The 16,678-nt window shown below is 35.6% G+C and overlaps 1 protein-coding gene across 1 annotated transcript; it reads left to right on the plus strand.

The window, feature by feature from the left end:
- Positions 1 to 10,441: 10,441 nt before the first annotated feature.
- Positions 10,442 to 15,823, plus strand: LOC145268271 (uncharacterized). The gene has a single exon (XM_080123639.1). It carries the CDS (start codon positions 10,511 to 10,513, stop codon positions 15,605 to 15,607), a length of 5,097 nt encoding a protein of 1,698 aa, XP_079979765.1. The 5' UTR covers positions 10,442 to 10,510; the 3' UTR covers positions 15,608 to 15,823.
- The last annotated feature ends 855 nt before the right edge of the window (positions 15,824 to 16,678 follow it).

Below are 16,678 nucleotides of genomic sequence, written 5' to 3' on the forward strand. Positions count from 1 at the left end.
TGAACTGAATAGCCCAGATATAGTCTTAAAGTTAATATTTTAGTAAGAGGGGGTCGATTATGTGGGTTGCATAATAAAAATGATTGTTGAAGTTAGTAACATATCCAAGAATTATGAAAAATTATAAAATGTGAGTTATTTGATTGATGTCTTTATAATGAAATAACCAGCAAAACAATATATCAAAGTTATTGTTTAGCAAAAGGTGAGGGGATTATGTGGGTTAAATAAAATAAAACGTTTGTCAAAATTTGTAACATATCTAAGAATTATGAAAAATGATAAAATATGACTTCTTTGATTGGTGTGTTTATATAATGAAATAAACAGCCCAGGTATTGTCTGAAAGTTTTTATTTTAGTAAGAGGGGGTCGATTATGCGGGTTAAATCTTAAACAATGATTGTCGAAATTAGTAACATATCATAGAATAAAGAAAAATGATTAAATGTGAGTTATTTGATTGGTGTGTTCGTAATGAAATAGACAGGCTAGAAGATGTATCAAAGTTGTTATTTTTGTAAGAGGAACGGGATCATATCGGTTAATGAGGGGACGATTATTTGGGTTACTTTATTAACAATAATTCTGGAAATTAGTAACATATCCAAGAATTATGAAAAATGGTAAAATGTGAGTAAATTGATAGGTGTGTTTGTAATGAAAAAAAAACAGCCATACAATGTCTGAAAGTTATTATTTTAGTAATAGGAGGTGGCGATAATGTAGATTAACTCTTGAAAAATTATTGTCGAAATTAGTAACATATCCAAGAATTATGAAAAATGAAGTTTTAGTTATTTGATTGGTGTGTTTATAATGAAATAAACATCTCAGTCAATGTAGCAAATTTATGATTTAATAAGAATTGGGCGATTATATGTGCGCTCATTAAATTTGATTGCCGAAATTCATAACATATCCAAGAATTATGAAAAAGTGTGAGGTATTTTATTGATGCGTTTGTAATGAAATAAACAGCTGAGAAATGTCTCAAAGGTATTACTTTAGTAAGAGGAGAGGGATTATGTGATTGAACTCAGAAAAAATGACGGTTGACATTAGCAACATATCCAAAAATTATGAAAAATGATGAAATGTGAGTTATTTGATTGGTATATTCATAATGAAGTAGACATACCAGACAATTTATGAAAGTTATTATTTTAGCAAGAGGTGGCGATTATTTGGGTTACTTCATTAAAAATAATTGTCGAAATTAGTAACATGTCCAAGAATTATGAAAAATATAATGTGAGTTACTTTGTTGGTGGGTTTGTAATGAAATAATCAGCCAGTCAATGTCTAAAAGTTATTATTTTACTGATAGAAAGGGGCGATAATGTGGATTTACTCATGAAAAATGATAGCAGAAATTAGTAACATACCATAGCCTATGTATCAAAGTTTTTATTTTAGTAAGAGTGGAGGCGATAATGTAAGTTAAATCATGTGACATGGTTGTTGAAATTAGTAACATATCCAAAAATTATGAAAAATGATGAAATGTGAGTTATTTGGATGATGTGCTTGTAATGAAAAACCAACCAAGACAATGTCTCAAAGTTATTATTTTAGACAGGTGAGCGATAATGTGGATTAAATTGTCGAAATGTGTGACAAACCAAGAATTATGGGATTCAACGAGATACGTTAACATATATACTTACAGATTACCAGGAGTCACCCTGGATTCAATGAGATACATGCAAATGTATCCAAGCAGAATACATTGTCAGCTGGGATGTAATGAGTTGATGCAAATATATACTAGCAGAATACTTGGCGTTTCCTTGGATTGAACTAGATTGATTGAAATATATACTAACAGAATACCTTGCATCACCCAGGATTTCATGAGATTGATTGAGATATATACTAGCAAAACACCCAGCGTTGCCCGGGATTGAATGAATTAGGTGAGAATATATATTAGCAAAATACCTGGCATCGCTTGGAATTTGATGAGATAAATGTGTTGTATATTATCCGTCCTTGCATATACATACTGTAAATTACCTACCCTAGGTAAGATACAATTATTTCATATGTGTAATACCCGTTTTTGTAGGTAAAATATTCTTTTGCTCGAAATAGAAAATGATACATAAACATACAAAATTCCTCTTTCATAAGAATAATCAATTTTTTCATTGTGTGTACGGTCCCGAGCCACGCCGGGTAGCCCCGCTAGTCTATATATATAAAAGCGAAAATGTGGGTATGTTTGTATGTATGTATGTGTGTTCGTATGTCTCGCAAAAACTTTCCACACGGGTCACAGATTTTCGCTAGTTCGGTATCATTTTAAACTTCCAAACTTCCTCCGACAAATATCGAAAAATTGGCCAAAAACATTAATTTTTTCATCCTAAAACATAACTTTTCTACAGGGGGGGGTCAGCAAAAACCGTCCACTCATGACGAGTTCGGTTCTACGCATGCGCAAATGACGTCGTAACCTGATTTAGTTTAAAGATTTAAAAAAAGCGGCGGAATTTCGGCGACGTCATCTTAGCTCAGTTATTTAGAGCGCGGCCTCATTATCTAAACGTTTTTAGTTCGAATCGTGGTGTGAGATGTTATTTTTTTTCAATTTTAAAAATTTTAATATTGAAGCAGGGTTATTTAAGCAATTTTTCACGTGTTTTCATATTTTTTAACGTTCTTTTTTCTGTTTTTTTTACTTCGCTTATTCTTAGGTTTTCATTAACAACCCAACTCCGCCCGACCACACATACCCAAACACACCCGGGAACCGCCGGGTACCTCCGGGATTATGTAAGCCATTTTTCACGTGTTTTTTTTGTTTTTATTTTTCAGATTTTTTGAAGTCTTAACGTTCGTTTTTCTGTTTTCTTTTTTGTTTTTGTTTTTCCGATTTTTACATTAATTACGTTTGCCTTACGGTAGTTTTTTGTGTTTTTAAAAAAAAATTTAGTTTTAACTTTTTTTTATATAATATTTAATTTTTATTTTATATTTAAAAATATTTACTTCGCTTATTCTTATGTTTTGATTACCCCCACCTTCCGAGCACACACACCTCCAAACACCCGTGGAACGGCGGGTGATACATGATAAGGGCTTTCCCCTTTTCATGTAAGTATAAAAATAGAGAGATTTAGTTAAAATAAAAATGAAATAGCATAGACGAAATTCAGACCTCGTAATTTAGGTTTAGAAATAGATTACAAGAGAATTAGCAATGAAATGTGAAAAGAAACCATTGTTTAGCTTAGAGATAAAATAGTTTCAAGAAAAGAATGTGCGTTGTCAATTCTGTTATGAAAAATTCAATTGAGGAATGCAACTACAAGATAATTTAACAAAAATGTTTTTAACATATTGGAAATATAGGTTACTGGGAATATAGGTTGAAATTCCTTTTGTAAACAAAGGAAAAAGTTTTGGACACGCATTTCCAGTACACGTGAAAGAAGACACATGTTTTAACATGTGTATGACGTCATGGAAAACGGGAAGTTCTCGATATAGTTAGAAAACTTTAGAGTTAAGCGAGGAGAAACAGAGAGGGAGTTTAAGGACGACAGACGATAGTCTGCAGTTGTGATTCGAACGTCTAGAAGCGAGACGGTCACTTTTGAAACTAGAATGTGAAGCTTTGAATTCTTGACTCAGAAAACCACGACCGGTCTGGAGAAGAAATAAACCCATCATGTGTTTTTATAAACGTCGTCTTTGTGTTGTAATTCTACCAAAAAGGTAAAGTGAAAATTGTTATTATATGTCTTGTATATCATGTGGTTTAGAATGTCTTTACGTACACATCTTACATACATAATATTAACACTAAGACTGTCTGAACAGTGAACACTATCTCCTCACTCAAAGAGCTTCTATTACATCTCTAAGTATGAACATTTTTAATATATATGAATCGCTTTATACCACGAACAAAGTCCCTATAACAATCTCTCTTGCAACAACATCCCTCTCTAAGACTCTCTAAGCATCACTTTTGATAAGAATTAATAACAACGAACAATAATAATAACACACATACATTTAAACAGATTCATATTTCAGATTATATGAAAAGTTATAAAAACTATTACATGCGTACCCTCCATACAATCGAAATCAAAACGTTTAGATCTCCAGCTCCAGTCGTTATTTATCTTTCCGGTGTTTTTACCGCCTGAGCTGTTGACAGATAGATATGAAACGTTAGAAAAAAATAAACGATTTTGAGATATGAATGTTTAATTTTGCACATACGCAGAAGTAACAGCAGGAGTATTATTACATTCAACAGCAGGAGTTTTTTGCACATACGCAGAAGTAATAGCATGAGTATTAGCTTTATTCGGTTTACTCCTGTCCAGATCAGCATTTTTTAAAATGTTGATAACCTTGCAACTATTTTTACTATCTAAAAGCAAGCTCGATGTGTTCTCGGGGTCCAAAAATCTTATATGTCAAATTTAAAGTCTGTAGTCTAAATATTTAGACCGGAGTTTTGTAGAGAGTTTCGCACACACACAAAGTCACTTTACATATTTCCAAAGAATAGCCATTCACCGTTTTAAGCACTGTTGATATTATACGACACACGCGTCGACCATCGCTCTAACAATCAAACCTTCAATAACATCTGAAGACGTTCCCAGCATTATCACCACCATGCGATGTAAAATAGAAAACTTTAGTAAAAAGAGGGAACATTTGAAAGAATCAGGAGGAAATAAAAGAAAGAATATTGTCTGCCAGGAGAGGTTGGACTGAAGGAGTAAATAAAAAATTATCTCGTACTGTGAGATTTTATCTCACAAGATTTTTGCCCTTGGTAGAATGGAAGAAAACATAACAGAAAATTACAACAAGCTCACCTTAAAACTTCAACTGAAATTTTATTAAAGTAAAAAAGGTCCATGTTGCAAAAGATGCGTCATCTTCAGCTTTCAGCCATTTTGGGCTGGTAGCGACCCCGAAGGGAATAATAGTTCGTCTTTGATAAAAGCTGGGTAGAATGACAAAGAAGTGCGTAGGTTAGAGATGTTGAGGTGACTTCCAATATGGATACTGCTAGCTGGACATCCACGAGAGGTCCTGTATCAGGCCAATGGCGGACAAGCCAGGTCAAACCAAAAGCTTAATTTCGTCTTGACATACATCAAATTGTAGCACAAGCGTGTAAATATAATTCGCCCTACTTGGGCATCGGTTTTATTTTAGAAAGTACCAAATATGAGAGTATGCTACATTGTTCTTATTTAGATGACGACTTATATATTATATTTGTTGTTGTTGTTGTTGTTGTTATGTTCGTTTTAGTAGTGTCTTAGAGGTTCATGTTGTGAGATGCTAGATATTATATATATTCATTGTGAGTGTTCATATTGTCTTAGGATGTCCATGTTTGTGGAGATAGCATATTGGAGGCATAAACAGGGTATATATAAAGAGAGAGACAGTTCTGTATATATATATATATATATATATATATATATATATATATATATATATATATATATAATAGACAGTGTACATGTTACTACAAGAGAACCAAGCCTGTAATTCAATGAGAGGAGATTTATGAATATCTTGATAGATAGACCAAGAGTGTGTTTGACATTTACGTTTGACAGTTGTGCATATAATATAAACACGTTACCTGTTTCGTTGTAATGATGAACACAGAAAGACGGCAGTTATAAAAAACAGGATGATCATTTATTCTTCAACCGGTCGGAAATGATTTTGTATTTCAGGGATTCAAAGTTGTTACATGGTTATCTCTAAACCCTCTCGCTTCCAGAAGGTGCCTTGACTCTAACCGAGAATCGGTCTGATCTCCTCTGCTTCTCTGATCTGACCCCTCTTGCTTCTTCTTTCTAACTGATTCTGATTCTGACTTATATAACTAACTTCATAACTCATGACGTCACTGCATGACCAAGCACGCGTGCATATGAAAACACTGTGTTTAAGCATGCATTGTTAATCACATGTTTCTTACAAAGCCGACCCTCTAACCTAATTTTCGTAACCCACTTTACAAATAACATATTCCATTGACCGTGTTTAAATTCCTTATTTTAATTTTCATTTTAATAACAGAAACAAAATTCATCATTACATTCATTTTTCAATAAACAGATATCTAACTATTTTGTATGAGCTAAACAATGGCAATTCCACACTCCTTATTTTCAATAACATTCTGTATTTATTTTAATTTATGATTGGAATTCTCAATTCCAAGTCTAGCTTCGCAAGTTCGAATCCTTGACTCTCCTATTTCATATTTACATTTAACTAATTCGCTATTTTTTGTACTTACAGTAATAGGGGACAACCCTTATCATGTAACATCCCTTCCTCTCATTTTTCAAAAAAAAAAAAAAATGCACGCATTTTTAAATTTTAGTACATGTTTTTTTTATATATAACCACTTGACTAAGAAAGATCAGACACCATAAAACAAAAACGAAACTTTTTTTCCAAGTCAGCCCGTTTCCAACTGACTTCATCATTTTATTTCTTAGACCAGACTATCTATCTGATCTCCCTGGCATATTCCTTTTGGGTGTAGGGTAGTACCTCCTATAACTCACGTCAACTGCTTCATCCAGCCATCCTTATGCCGTAAACTGAGGTCTCATTTTACCTCTTTACGAAACCGATGACTCTTCGTCCAAATGTGTCCTTGATCTTTTCTTCCGTATGTGGCTTATATTAATTAGAGCTTTGTTTTATTTTCTTTTAACTACCTCATGTTTTTGGGACATTCTCAAAGCTTATTTATGTTTGTGGTTGGCTTCCAAAGTTTAAGATATACCTTTCATCTACTGATTCGCTCGGATTTCCTTGCTTTGACCCTTGGAACTTGATGAAGACCCAGAAAATATCACCCTTAACTAACTAACACCTTTTGCCCCCAAATTCCTATTTTCGCACTAAATTCTATCTAATGGCCCGCTTTTTGTGATTTTTTCTTTTCTCTCATCAGAGCTTCCAAGATCCAGCAGAGATATCCCACATTCATGCGTCTCTAAAAAAATACAAGGTTATATTTTCCTACGTACTTACGGTATATTTTTCTTTTCTTTCACTTCATTATGCTATATGTGATTAGCCTTCGGACTCTCATAGCCCTTTTTTCATAAAGGTTCTCGTATCATTCCAACGCCTGCATTTTTAACTTATTGTGTCGAGACTTATCCTCTGCCCGAAACCTTTAAAAGTACACAATATTGCAGATTCCCATCTCTATTTTTCTAATTAGGGTCACCTTTAGTGTTTATTATCTCCCTACCAAGTTACTCTTCTTGGGAAAAATGTTATGGGCATCATGAAAAAAAAACAATTGTCAAAAAAAATTCTTTCTTTCGGCTTATCACATTTGAAAACTCTCAAAATACCCACGTAATTTATCTTGTCCCCTCTCTAAAATTCTAACTGATTTCTAAGCCAACATTTCGTCTTAATTTATTTCATTTTTATTTATTTTCCTATTACTTGTTTCTTTCGATTTTAATGTATATTTAATTAAAACTTTGAATTCCTGATGTGAAATATAATAACACATACATTTAAGACAATTTACAATATTTGTTCCAACATAACTTTTTCAAAACAAAATACATCATTAATACATTTAACTTGATTTACGCAAAACTATGATCAACAGTTATAACTCTTTTCATTGAAGAGAAGAAAAAAATTTTTTTTATGTAACAAACAACACCAAAGGTCTTTAAAAATAACTGGAACATACAGAGAAAAAAAAACAGTTATTTTTTTAAGTATCTATATATAGTCAATATTTAAAATTTTACCCTTTTTCAAAAACAAAACAATTAAAACACACAAAAGTCGAAAAGTTCAATTATGAACACAAAATTGATTTTCATTTCTGCATCTTTTTTGTTAATAAGCGTATTTCATTCTACTTTATAATAACACAAGATTTTAAAAGTACCTTCGAATTTGACACAAAATTATTACAAATAATTGACAGATTAAATTCAATAATTCGTCCACACGATTTCATACTAACACAATTTTTCTAACTGACATTACATACAAATTTCAAAACAATAATTACTGGCCCCAATCTCTGTGTATGTGTACATATATTTTTAAAAACAAACAATTTTATCAATAAATGTCATATATTTTCATGTTTTACGAAAACACACATTTCTCTTTGTGTGTGATTTTTAGACTTTTATTCTGTTATTTTTTTTTCTTTCCGGCATATCGGCATTTTTTTTTAAATTTTTCTTGTATACTTTTGTTCCATTGTGTGTATGTGTGTGTCAATTTTTTTCTTCTTTTTTTCCATTCATCTCTACTACTATTCTTTTGCGGCATATCGGCCATTTTTCTAATTTTCTTGTATATATTTTTTCCATTGTGTGTATGTGTGTGTTCATTTTTTTTCTTATTTTTTCCTTTAATACTGCGTATGTGTGAGTGCTTCTCTTTTTTTCCTTCTTAATTATTGTTTTATTTCGTTTTTCATTTTTTCCATTGTTTTTTTTTCTTTTTCTTTTGCACTGTGTGATCGTCTAGTTGTAATGAACCCTTACGTCGTGTACCGTGGTAACGCCAAGTTGGATTTGTTTTTAATTTATTCCTGTTGAATAAAAAAGGGCTGGCATCCAAATTACAAATATGTTACGTACTGGATGATATTAAAATGACGTATGTATTATTCTTTGGTGTTGACTGTTCGTATTAGGAATAGTCTTCGTGTGTTCATGTGTGGTATCATGTTGAGAGATGCTAGATATTATATATATTCATTGTGAGTATTCATATTGTCTTAGGATGTTCATGTTTATGGAGATAGCATATTGGAGACATAAACAGAGAGAGACAGTTCTGTATATATATATAATAGACAGTGTACATGTTACTACAAGAGAACCAAGCCTGTAATTCAATGAGAGGAGATTTATGAATATCTTGATAGATAGACCAAGAGTGTGTTTGACATTTACGTTTGACAGTTGTGCATATAATATAAACACGTTACCTTTCTTGTTGTAATGATGAACACAGAAAGACAGCAGTTATAAAAAACAGGATGATCATTTATTCTTCAACCGGTCGGAAATGATTTTGTATTTCAGGGATTCAAAGTTGTTACATGGTTATCTCTAAACCCTCTCGCTTCCAGAGGGAGTCTTGACTCTAACGAAGAATCGGTCTGATCTCCTCTGCTTCTCTGATCTGACTCCCTTCTCTGGCTTCTCCTCACTGACTCATTCTGATTTTGACTTATCTAACTAACTTCATAACTCATAACGTCACTGCGTGACCCACGTGTCTCTCAGACACATGGCACGACATGCCTCTGTGTTTAAGCATGCATTGTTAATCACATGTTTCTTACAAAGCTGATCCTCTAACCTAATTTTCGTAACCCACTTTACAAATAACATTTTCCATTGTCCGTTTTTAAATTCCTTATTTTAATTTTCATTTTAATAACAGAAACAAAATTCATCATTACATTCATTTTTCAATAAACAGATATCTAACTATTTTGTGTGAGATTAACAATGGCAATTCCACACTCCTTATTTTCAATAACATTCTGTATTTATTTTAACATGATTGGAATTCTCAATTCCAAGTCTAGCTTCGCAAGTTCGAATCCTTGACTCTCCTATTTCATATTTACATTTAACTAATTCCCTATTTTTACTTACATGAAAAGGGGACAGCCCTTATCATGTAACAATTGCAATGATAATGTTCCGCTCCACGTTTAGGTATTAAAACGTCTCAAAGCAACAAAGTATTTTCGCTGCCCCGATTCGAGTGAGAAATCCACGTTTGTCTTTCCCTGCGTCTTTTTGGATTCTGATATGAAAAGAGACTTTGGCACCGAGAACATTCTCGGCAGTTAGCTATAACATGCAATTTGATTAGTTAAAATAATTCCGTGGGCGGAGAAACCGTCCAATAAAAAGCTTGCTTATTTCTGCAGAATTTCTTACTGTACAAAATGATTTTTATTGAACTATCTAGCACACTATTACTTCCTGAGTATTTATTGTTAATTTAACTCATTTGGGTTAGTTTTATTTTTAAATTACAACGGACACTATTTTCATAAAAATGCTAATTAAAATCATATTTGCTACGTAGTATTTTTTTTTCTTTGTCTCAATGCTATTTTTCTTTTTGTCAAAAAATTTGTTCATTAAATATATTTCTGATTTCGTGGAATTTCCACGGGCCTTGCTAGTAGATGACATAAAGTAGAAAGTCACATGCCTTTTACTTTTGAAAACAACAACAACAACAACAACAACAACAACAACAACAACAACAACAACAACAACAACAACAACAACAACAACAACAACAACAACAACAACAACAACAACAACAACAACAACAACAACGTCATGCTATATTTACGTCATAATGATAATATTTTCAACAGAAGGTCAAAATGAATGCATAAACAGGTTTCTTGGCTGAAAGAGGTAATCATCGTCGAATAAATCGAAAACCTATTTGGATGAACATCCGAAAATTGTTCAAGGTTTCCAATAAGCAAAGTATGCTCCGAATTGTTATTCTGCTTGTAACAATTGCCTCGAAATCTTTGGGAAACTATCAGATTATCTTTGACAAAGAATATTCTCCACCTCAACATATACCACTTGTAGATAATATGTATTACTCGGTCCCGCTCAATCAACAAATCAGCAAGCCTATAATTGCCTACTTTGTGGACCCGACTGGCAGGAGAATCATGGACGGCCCATTATCACATACAGTTGTTCAAATTTTTACCATGAGCGTCAACACAGCTACCAACGAGAATGTTACGGACGAGTGGAAGAAGACTGGCGGTACTTTATGTCAAACTATCGTAATGCCTGAATACTACCCAGAGAAGATGGATAGATCAAAGGCGATCACCAAATGTGGGACTTATCCAAATAAAACAGCTTTATCTGTAAAGAGTACACAAGGAAGAATCACCATAGATGGAATATTTCATCGGCATTCCACGCTCCCCAAACATCCTAGAATTATTAGAATCGTTTGCTCTTCCCCTAAAATAACTGCTGATACGTATCCATTTTTGATTACAAATCCGGCTGATCATCTTGTTCTTCAAAAATTACCACCAAGTAACGTTCTTGCAAACCACCCTTTCCAACTCACAGCTATAATTACGGATCGAAATGGCATGCCTCTGACCCGTGGTCTTGACTCGATAGCTTACGTCAGTTTGCTGATACCCTATTATTATAAGACATTTTTCAACGCCGTGGATAAGAACATACGGTTAAAACATTCTCTAGTGCGCTTGACCGTAGACAATATTGGCCACATGCAAAATGGAGATCAGGTGATTCGCAAGAGAGCCTCAAAGGGTTTAGTCTATTTTAATGGCATACGCATTCTGGACACGGTGTCTAATCTCCAGCTCAATCTTACAATGACAATGGCGAGGTTTCCGTGGACTCGAATACCGAATTGCCCCGCTTGTTATGATGATGTGAAAAACGTAACCTTCAACCGAAGAAAAACTGAAGTCACCTTCCCGAATTTAGGTAATGAGTTTTATAAAAAAATTAAACCGATGCTTCTGACAAGACCCATGAATATCTTGACCCAAACAGCGAGTTATCTTAAAGTCGCAAACCACACATTGAAAGAATGGAAGAGGTGGACTGATCCGAAAATTAACGCCATTCGTATTGCGAGGAACCTACCCATACCAGGCAAATTTACCGTTTATTTGTTCGATAAGGATGCAGAAAGGATTTACTCTGGTCCTGATGCCGATCTTACCTTAAGTTATACCACTATTCCACCAGGAGTGTGCGTTAGCAGAGACGCCACTCGAAAACTTTACGGTGGTTGGGCAAATCTATTTGTTTCAATTTGTCAGTTGATTACCAAAGTGAAACTGATAGTGTCGATCGTAAACAAAACCGCTATTACAGTCTCAACCCCAGATTTTCGAGTCGAGGGCATATTACATGTCGCACATTTGGCAAATTTTAAAAGTACGTTTGAGGGACTTAAATTCGAATCAGGTGTTAATAATTTTATATCTAGCGCCATATCCGAAATAAATCAAGGCATAGTTATGAATAACCTTGCCAGAGCGGGATTTAAATTTAAACTCATATCGGTTAATTCGGTCGATAATGTCAACGGAGCTTTAGGAGCTTTGTACAACCTAACAGAATTTGCATCTAACCCCGTTACCCCGCTTCAAGGTATTATCAGTTCAGTGACCGAACATATTACAGATACCCTGAACCCAAAGTTAACATCGTCGAAACTTCCCTATATTTCTCTAGTGAATGAAGAGGAAGCGTTGTCGGACAAATCACAATATCCATACGTGAACAGAGTTTGTTGGTCGGAAGAAGTTACCTTGCAATCCCTGGCCGCTGTGTTGCAACGACACAACTGGATGAAAATCATTATTTTAAGAGATGCAAGAATACCTTTGAGCTATATTTTCCGGAAAAAACTGAAAGTTAGCAGGATATCTGTCGAAAAAGAATTCGTTTTTTCCGAACAGCATATACACAAAGCACATGTCGGCTATCATTTTCCGTTTCAGATGAATGAGATGACTAAGTGTCACAGTCGAATAATATTTTTATTTGCCAACAAAAAAATGCAAGAATACATACTACAAGATGCATACCGGAATCATATGGATACGGAACACGGCTACCAGTGGATTATCACTGGTAACTATATCTGGGAATTTCCATTTGAAGATGATGGAGGGCCTTGCACGAGTGGCCCTAAAACGTGCGCTGATACATTTAAAGGGACGCTTGTAATAGGTGAAACGTACAATATCGATACGAACAGTGAACGGTGGATAAGAGTTCTAGATCGAAATTTTGCCACTGATAGCTATGCACGGCAAGAAGGACTCGCCGGGTTTCGATCTCCGGTGGTTAGTGCTAGACTGGCACTGGGCTACGATGCTGTAATAATGTTAGCTTACGCAGTTAACAGCATTGTTTCAAACGGAATGTCTCTGACAGGATATCTGATAAATAAAAGTATTCGGAATTTGGTTATAAAGGGGCTGACTGGAGTTATTAGGATGAATTCGTTCGGCGAAAGATTGGGGTATGAAGGATTTTTAGCACAGATTTGCCCCGTTGTGAATGGCTTTTGTTTTCTTCGTTTATTGGTACTGGATTTAAGGAACATAATTGAAATCCCCTTTGAAATTAGCACGTCGAACTTAAGCTCGTTTACAGAAGTGATATTACCGAGATCCACCCAATATAATATTAGAAAATATCCTTCGGTCACCGGAATGATAAGTCTAACTACACTGAGATTAATAGTGAACCCGAAAGAACAGTGGCCTCCCTTGAAGATGTTTCGAACTGAAATGGTATTACCAGCATATACATGCAACAATACGTGTGGATTCAAGCAGATGAATAAAAACGATGTTAATATATACGACACTGGAAAATGTGTAGCTATGGGAAATTGCAAATGCGAACCAGGATATACGGGTAAACATTGCATGATCCTCAGCTGCGAGTCCTGCATACATGGTTCATGCATTAGTCCAGATGTTTGTAAGTGTGACCCTGGGTGGGAAGGCAGCAGCTGCAATATAGCCTATTGCGAGTCATGTGTAGATGGCATCTGCGACTCGCCTGGAAAATGTACATGTTTCCTATACGCAATGGGCAAACATTGCTCGTTACGCGTGATAGCAGTTGTACTTCCCGTCATAGCTGTTGTAATAATCTTGCTTGCCCTTTATTTGAGCATGAGATTGTACGTGGGTCACCGGCGGCAAAAATCAGCTTTGACCAATACCGACTGGGTAATCGACCCATCTTCTATAGAATGGTGCCAACCGGAGCCGAATGGCGTTAGTCGCACATCTTTCCTAAAGCGATCCACGACACTTATGTCGCCAAGAATCATGGAAACGTACATGTGGAAAAACGAAAAATGGTACGCGAATCGTATACCCAACTTTAGCATCGACTTCGATGATGCCAACGTGCGTTTAGAGATGGCCGAGGTGGTGCAAATCAAACATCCGAATCTGATCAGATGCGGGGGGGCCTGTCTCATTTATCCCAATGTATGCATATTTGTAGAAGTGGCTCACAGGGGTAGCTTGCACGATGTTTTACACGTATCAACCCTTAATCTCGGCATGGACTTCCGCTTTTCATTTATGAGGGACATTTGCTCTGGGATGCGCTACTTACACGAAGAGACACAGATAGGGTCGCACGGTCGTCTTACATCTTTCAAATGCTTGCTTTTTAGTTACTGGACAATAAAGATATCCGGATTTGGTGCACCCAGCATCCGCTACGGTAAATATCGACAACCAAAAGAGGAGCATGCTGAAGATTTAAAGAAGTTGTTATGGACAGCGCCAGAGCTACTTAATAAGAATATTAAATGCTTGGATGAGGTAGGGAATGGAAGCAAAACTGGCGATATTTATTCCTTTGCAATAATAATATCAGAGATATTAACTCGGGAAGACCCTTTCGAATACGAACTTGACTATATATCTGAAAGAGCCTTGCTTGATTTGATCATAGACCCTTTTAACTGTGCAAATGATAGTGCCCGTTCAAAATGGAAAGAAATCGGTGGTGTGAACATGTTGTCTATCAGACCAATTTTACGCGACGAGAATTTAGCCCATACTGTTTTACACCGCAAAATGGTCCGACGCATTCTTGCGGAAGCTTGGGACAAAGTACCCTCATCCCGACCGTCTTTCAAGAAATTATACCTAATGTTGGAAGAGTGCTACCCAGCTAGCGGTTGCTTAATGGACAATCTCATCAACCTCATCTCATCCTACTCGACTAATCTGGAGAGAATCGTCCTGGACCGTACCGCAGAAATCAAAGAAAGCAAAGAGAAATCCGAACAGTTGCTCCGACAACTACTACCGTGCAATATAGCGGAGGAGTTGAAAAAAGGGCGAAAAGTAATTCCGGAATTATTTGAATGTGTCACAGTTTTTTTCAGTGACATCGTGAACATGGCGGAAATCATAGTTGAAAGCACACCGATACAAATTGTTGAATTTCTCAACGACATTCACAATGCTTTCCAAAGGATTATCGTAAAATACAATGTCTACAAAATGGACATGATTTGTGATACATGTATCATAGTTAGTGGTCTGCCAGAACGAATAGGACAGCAACACGCCGGAGAGATCGCTACAATGTCATTGCATCTATTGTCCTTAGTTACTGAGTTTAAAATCAAGCACAGACTCAACGAAGCCTTGCAAATACGGATCGGCATTCATTCTGGCTCGGTCGTGGCTGGAATCGTTGGAACAATGATGCCCAAATACTGCGTCTTTGGCGACACGGTAAATACGGCATCACGGATGCAGTCGAGTTCCATAGCGCATCGGATCCAGATCAGCGATGCGACCGCTAAAATTCTGCAAGAACTTGGAGACTATCATCTAGATTGTAGGGGTATGAGAGAGGTCAAAGGTCGTGGGTTAATGCGTACGTATTGGCTACATGGCAAAACCGGTTTTAACTATGCTCTACCTGATGGATCGTTGGCCATATCTCTCTCTCACCATCGGTTCAAATAGGCTTTTGCGTTTTTACAGGCCAGATCTGAGAGTACAGGTGGCCGCCAATTCGTAATCAAATCAATGTAAGCGAATACTGAAGACGAAGAACGTTACACTAACACGCTAATTATCTGTGTCAACATCTTCAGTTGAATAATTTCAAATATCCATACTTGGGTCAAATCGTCGTACATTAAAACGTTGCACAGTTAAATTAAAACTACTGATAACCTTTCCATGGGTTTAAAACTTTTATTATTTCGTTAAAATCCTATAAGTTTTATCGGAAGGTAATTTGATGTATTTTCAGGAAGTTATGTTTGGTGGAAATAGAATGTAAATAAAATTGATTATTTAAACAACAAAACAAAAAATAAAACCATTAGACATATCTTAAGAGTAGTCAACACAGTAAATGTATTGTGGTGACTGCTGAAGTGAAAACGGTGACCACTTTTTAGGGCGAGAGGACTGAGCTGTATTTTCCTCACAGTAAAAACCGGCCCTGTTTCTAACTCTGCCCTGGTGGCGAGGAAAGTAAATAGAGACCGATCTATTTAGAACTTAATTGCTAATAAGAGAAAGATCTACCATTTGGCAAAGTTGCTGTCTCACGTGACTTAATCACGTTGACACACCGTTTTTTCATTAGATCACCAAATTTAAGCAACGTTGAGCCTGGTCAGCACCAGATGAGTGACCATTTGAAAATACCAGGCGATGGATGCAGAAGATATCTCTCCCGATGAAAATATACAAGCGATTTGGAACCACTTGTGAATTTCATATTCCTATGAAACTTCATCCTTCGGAAGAAGACAGTTCAACCCGTCTACGGCAAGTGCCACTTCGGGACGATAATAGTCAGACTCCTATTTTCATATGTGTACTTATATGCAAAAAATATGTCGCTCCATGTAACCTCCGACCATCTTCAGGCGCATCTTTCCCGAAATTGGGAAATTTTATGTTGAACTCGAGAATCTCTTCGGAATTTAGAACTGGCAACTTTATTTAATGCAAAGGCGCGTAGATTGCTCTAGATTCGTGAGCCATAATCGAATAGATATGTAAAGCACTTTTCAATTA

The sequence above is a fragment of the Euprymna scolopes genome, chromosome 43 (genome assembly GCF_053919585.1).
Source record: "Euprymna scolopes isolate OS-2025 chromosome 43, ASM5391958v1, whole genome shotgun sequence".
Taxonomy (NCBI): domain Eukaryota; kingdom Metazoa; phylum Mollusca; class Cephalopoda; order Sepiida; family Sepiolidae; genus Euprymna; species Euprymna scolopes.

Excerpts from the sequence above, each read along its gene's own strand:
- LOC145268271 (XM_080123639.1), top strand. The coding sequence starts at position 10,511 with ATGAACATCCGAAAATTGTTCAAGGTTTCCAATAAGCAAAGTATGCTC.